Source organism: Protopterus annectens, chromosome 15.part0 (assembly GCF_019279795.1).
Source record: "Protopterus annectens isolate FY-2018-M chromosome 15.part0, PAN1.0, whole genome shotgun sequence".
Lineage (NCBI taxonomy): Eukaryota > Metazoa > Chordata > Ceratodontiformes > Protopteridae > Protopterus > Protopterus annectens.
This window is the reverse complement of record NC_056749.1, coordinates 594,634,740-594,640,739: the sequence shown is the minus strand read 5'-3', so window position 1 is coordinate 594,640,739 and position 6,000 is coordinate 594,634,740. Positions and strand designations below refer to the sequence as shown.

General features: G+C 41.2%; 1 protein-coding gene across 1 annotated transcript in view; it reads left to right on the top strand.

The window, feature by feature from the left end:
- Positions 1-291: 291 nt before the first annotated feature.
- The window catches only part of DLG3 (discs large MAGUK scaffold protein 3), a 3,698,230-nt gene continuing 3,692,521 nt past the window's right edge, over positions 292-6,000 (top strand). The window contains exon 1 of the mRNA XM_044057417.1: positions 292-815. Within this exon, the coding sequence (XP_043913352.1) occupies positions 767-815 (49 nt within the window). The 5' untranslated portion in view covers positions 292-766. The remainder of the gene's footprint in view (positions 816-6,000) is intronic.

Genomic DNA, 6,000 nt, shown 5'->3' with positions numbered 1-6,000 from the left:
GCAGTATTGCCAAGTTAAAAGTGCTAAAGCTGGCTAAACGCCAAAGTGCCCCTCCCGAAACATAAACATCCTTGCCATCTAACTCTTGGAGAACTATGGCACTGCGCTTTGGAGCTCCAGCAGTAAACAGTGGACTACCTTTCACCGGGGCTGTTCAGTGCAAGCTTATAACGGTGTACGACAGGTCTCTTGGGATTACGCTCATTAGTCCAAACATGATGCCCGCTCACAGCCAATAAAACTACTCCCTGGACATCTGAGTATGCAGTAAAGTAAGGGGTGTTGCCTTGGCCAGCAGAATACAAGGTTTTGCTGGACGGAACGTAGGCAGCAGGGAGGGCAGCACTGAGCATGCAATGAAAGGGAGAATTGCATAGTCAGTCAGGCACAAAAAAGTTCACTCCTAAAAGTTTTCTTCCCTTTCCATAACTTCCTCAGAAGGCTGCGCTGGGCAGTTCCATTGTGACCGCTTACAGACTAAGCCAAGGTCCCTGCCTAGAACATTAAATCACCTGCCGGAAAGGCCAGTTCTAAAGTGTACCTTTAATCAACAACAGGGCCATCAGAGCTCCTCGTGAGCCCGCTGCAGGTGCAAGACTACGTAGCACGAGTATCCCCCTAACAAAACGTTTGACTGCCACAGCGCCTTAGGCAGCAGTCGGTAACTTCTGCTGCTGCTGATGAGCACAGCTGCTTTTCATTGGAACGACTGCAATCTGTGAAGAAAAAGTGATACCAAAGGACAGTGAAATAACTTGACACCTGGATGACTGGAAACAGCACACTTAAGGGTGCCATAATGCCTCACAGAAAAGGTAAGCTTGTCTTCTGTGTACCTACCTACCTGTTTTGGGATAAGGTCCATTACTCCAGGTGAGTGGTGCGTAGTGCACCTGTAGTGAGTAAGAACTAGTGCATGCCCTTTCTGCAGAGTAAGTCGGACTGGAGTTAGATTTTGAGTTCGTTTTTTAATGTAAATAAACAGTTTGAAGTTTGCCCAACAGCACATGGTACAAGCAGGCACCAGTTTCCCACCTACCGGCGTGTACGGAGCAAGCACATTCAATAAATCTGCGAGTTCCTCCCGAGAGTGTGTGTATGTAGTTTTCGCTTTCTTGGGACATAGTATTCTATATTTATTGCTTCGTGCCTGGTGTTCTTTATTTTTTCGTAGTACACTATTGGGGGGGGGGGGGGGGTATGGTTTTGTTTTGTTTTGTTTTGTTTTGTTTTGTCAGTTCCAGTCCTATTTGTATAACAAACATTTATGTAAACAAATTTATGTACGCACACACACATACTTGCAGTTGATCAAAATGCTGAAGGATGGAATCACACACACACAAAAAAAAACTTAAAAATCAACAGTGCCAAAGAGGAAATATCCACTTTCAGTTAATCTTGCCACTAACTATAGCCATATAATTTTAGTAAATAGTGGTAGTGTTACTAAGATGGCTTTCTAAGGTAATATATAAAGCTGATTTTGAGGTCAAGGTTATGGTTACCATGCATTAGTAAAGTGGGAAGGAGGCTTCCCCCTACTCCACCTTAGTAATACATGCTAACCCTAAAAGTGTCCCTGCCCCTTAACCCAAACCTTATACACATAATTCACAATCTCTTAGCATAAGAATTTTGGACAAAGCCAAAAATAATAGCAGGATAAAGGCCCAAAATAGAGACATGTTTTTAACATTCCTCTTTAAACTTAGAAAGTTGCTAGAGTAACAGGTTTTCATTCACATCAATTTCTGAAGGATATGAAGTCTGAAACTCAAATGGCTTTCATTACTTAGTGACTTCAGTCCTCAGTGATTTGCTAAAAAAATCATATTTTTAATGAGGGATATATCCTTTCTGGCAGGCAAAAATATAGATATTCTGCAAAATTCTGGACAGATGAGAGGTATGCTTACACATTACCTTAGTAAAAACATTTTCTGTAACACTAATCTTACTACTTGAGACATCTCAGGAAAACACCCCATACAAGAAAAAATGGACAGCAGTAAATTTAACTACTAACTTACCCTGATGTACAACCACTCCTGACATTTAACTCCTTACTTAGCTCTTACTCTAACCTCAACCTGCAAATACTCACATGCACACTTCTGTGACATCACCCCATTACCCAGCCCCTAATTCAAACTCATTCCTAACCTCTAATGCTGAAACATTTGGTACAACCAGAAGTTTTGAAGTTAAAAACTAAAACAGTCACTTACCACAAAGCAGTAAGGCATAGCCATTGACATAATCCATCATTTACTAATTATGCATTTAACAGAATGCATAGTTGACAAACTGTGAACAGATGGCACACCTTTGACAAACCTCCCAGTCGACAATCTAAATGCAAACCATATGAGTGTGTGTGTGTGTGTGTGTGTGTGTGTGTGTGTGTGTGTGTGTGTGTGTGTGTGTAGACCATATGTAGTTACTAGGCATGCAGTCCAGGAGACCAGTAAGGAGCCTAGTTCAAACTCCCAATTGTCCCAAAGCACTGTCTGGTTAAGTGACTTGCTCCTCAAGATCACACAGTAGGCAAATGAAGAAGGAAAGATTCAAACTCTGTACCTTTGGCACAGGAAGCAGCTCATTAATAAGTCAGAGCTTTACTTCTGCAAGCTAACTGCAAGACTCTCGTGTATATTATATATGCAGTTCATGGATTACACTACTGAATCTGAAAAAAAAACTTGTAAAGTGCTTTTATAGTGCAGGATCCATCCGTAACATTGCTGCCAGAGGTGTGTAACATTTGTTAAACACCCCTTAAATGCTGGTATGGTCAAGTCTCATGGAGCGATGCCCCTTCACTCTCAAATGTCCCTGAATATCTTGCCTCATATTTTCATTCTTTCTGTGGAAGTTTACAGACGTTAGTCTGTAAGTAAATTATTTAAATTAGAGCAATATTTAAAAACTGTCCCTGTCTTGTTCCGGGATTCAAAGCTGTTAAACACTTTGCCTTGTTTTTTCTTTTGTAACTGATAGTATATGGAGTAGATAAAACTTTATGCACTACAAAAAGTTATGATTGGGTCTTGCTGATAACCAATTATTGTGTGGTCACTATATAAATGCTAAAGATTCACATCTCAGGCTTCACTCACAAGTTGAATTTCATAGCATCCAACTCTTGAACACAATGACATGATTATGACTGGAGACCCGATTATAACCCTCAATATGTGTGTATTATAAAACTTTAATTTGTAGAAAAATTAGCAGTCATTCAGTCACCTTCTGCAAGTTGAAATTCACTTTTTTGAACAAAATAAATGGCTGAAATTAGTTATCTGTAAAGGATAACAAATGTTCTCCTTTGCAGTTGCTGAATTAAAAAAAATGGTATGGTCCTAAATTTCAAAATGAAGCCATTTGACTAATGATGGACAGAAGGGTAAATTTAAGCAAGCAGAACTTTAGCTGGAGAGTGTGCAATAGGTGTTGAAACCTGTCTTGCATTACTAGTCAGTTGGGCATTTTCAGGGTGATATAGTGGTGTTCCTCCTTCGATGTCATGATTCAGTTTAGTAATGTTGGTTTTGAACATTGAGTAAGAAACCATATTACAATGTTAGGATAACATTACTTTTGCTTGCTGGTAGAAGGACACACATGCTTTGTGTTACCTGCCCTTCAAGTGCATTTTATATTCTACTCACCTATCATTCCTTTTTCCAGTTTACACTTTCTCCACCTATCCCATGCCCTTTTTGAATGTCTCCATGGAGTCCCTGTCCATCACCCATTGTGTTTGTCCATTCCCATGAGTTCACAGTTCTTTCCTTGATGAAGTACCTTCACAAGGTGTAGGTGATCTGTGTAGTTTGCAAGACATGAAATCGCTTTGTGGAACAGATGTCTGCTAAAACTTCTGTTCTCTAACTCACTTTCTGATTTTTCCATATAGTTTAAGTGATGAAAAAGATTTAGATCAAGGTACAGTTCCTATTTTTTAAAAGCCATCCCTGCCTCAGTGACTACAGTAATTTGGCCCTTTATGTACCATATCTTGGGGGGATCTGAAAGAGCCAGTTTATCGTCCCAAAGTACAAAGCCTTTGTTTTCATACATATTTAATTTTATTTGCTAAGTGGTCCCACACAGAGCCTTTGGTACATTCACAACATGTTAGTATGAAGCACTGTATTGCACTGCATTGGAAAACACTACATGACTAGACTTTATCAAGTAAGAAGTGGATTGTTTGTAAGAATCCTGGATACACTGGCTAGCTGCAAACAGGAATCAAAGACAAGAATAAAATAGTTGTATCAACTGTAGTGCAGTATTACTAGAACAGTAATCTGGCAGATAATGCAGAGAACTAAAGCTCTATGCTATTAATAAGCTATTTCCTGTGCCCAGGGTAGAGGGTTTGATTCCTTCCTTTCACCTTGATTTGTCTGCTGTGTGACTCTGAGCAGTTCACTTAATCGTTGCTCCAGGTCATTTGTGAAAAGGGACAATTGTGTCCAGTAAGTTTACCTGGTCAACAAATGGGTAAAAAATACATTCATTTCAACACCGAAAAGATAAGAATGGTCTGTAGAAGTATGACATAATCATGAGTGTATTGCATGTGGATTTAATGTTCAGGTAAAACATTTTAGATTTTAGGTTAATTGTAGTTCAGAATTAAACACAGCCACTGGGGATGCACAAGCCAGTGCATTTCTTTGTGCCAGTCCCAACCTCGGATAAATGGGGAGGGTTGCGTCAGGAAGGGCATCCGTCGTAAAACTTCGCCAAAACATTTCATGCAGTCACCAAGAAAAATTTTTATACCAGATCGGTCGAGGCCCGGGTTAACAATGACCACCACCAGTACTGTTAGCCTACAGGGCGCTGGCGGAAATTGGGCTACTGTTGGCCGAAGGAGGAGAAGAGGCGGAAGACATGGCCGAAGGCAGGAGGAGAGGAGAAAGGCTAGGACTGTGGTAGTGAGGGTCGGAACTTTGAATGTTGGCAGTATGACTGGTATAGGGAGAGAGCTAGCTGATATGATGGACAGAAGGAAGGTTGGTATATTGTGTGTGGAAGAGACCAGATGGAAGGGGAGTAAGGCTAGGTGTATCGGAGGTGGGTACAAATTGTTTTATCATGGTGTGGATGGGAGGAGAAATGGTGTAGGAGTTATTCTGAAGGAACAGTATGCTGAGAGTGTTTTGGAGGTGAAAAGAGTGTCTGATAGAGTGATGTTTATGAAGCTGGAAATTGATGGTGTAATGATGAATGTTGTTAGTGCGTATGCTCCACAAGTTGGGTGTGCAATGGATGAGAACGAAAAATTTTGGGGTGAATTGGATGAAGTGGTGATGACTGTACCCAAGGGTGAGAGAGTGGTGATTGGAGCAGATTTCAATGGGCATGTTGGTGAAGGGAACAGAGGGGATGAGGAAGTGATGGGTGGGTATGGTGTTAAACAAAGGAATGCAGAAGGTCAGTTGGTAGTGGATTTTGTGAAAAGGATGGACATGGTTGTGGTGAATATGTATTTTAACAAGAGGGAGGAGCATAGGGTGACATACAAGAGCGGAGGAAGATGCACACAGCTGGATTATATCTTATATAGGAGGGCCAGTTTGAAGGAGATTGGAGACTGTAAAGTGGTGACCGGAGAAAGTGTCGTTAGGCAGCATAGGATAGTGGTTTGTAGGATAACGTTGGTTATCAAGAAGAGGAAGAGGAGTGTGAGGGCAGCACCAAGGATCAAGTGGTGGAAATTGAAAAAGGGTAATTGTGAGGTGGAGTTCAGGGATGAGTTAAGGCAGGCACTGGGTGGCAGTGAAGAGTTAGCAAATAGCTGGGTAACTACAGCCGAGCTAGTAAGGGAGACGGCTAGAAAGGTACTTGGTATCACATCTGGACAGAGGAAGGACGACAAGGAGACATGGTGGTGGAATGAGGAAGTACAGGAGAGTATACAGAGAAAGAGTTTGGCAAAGAAAAAGTGGGATTTCCAGAGAGATGAAGAAAGTAGAC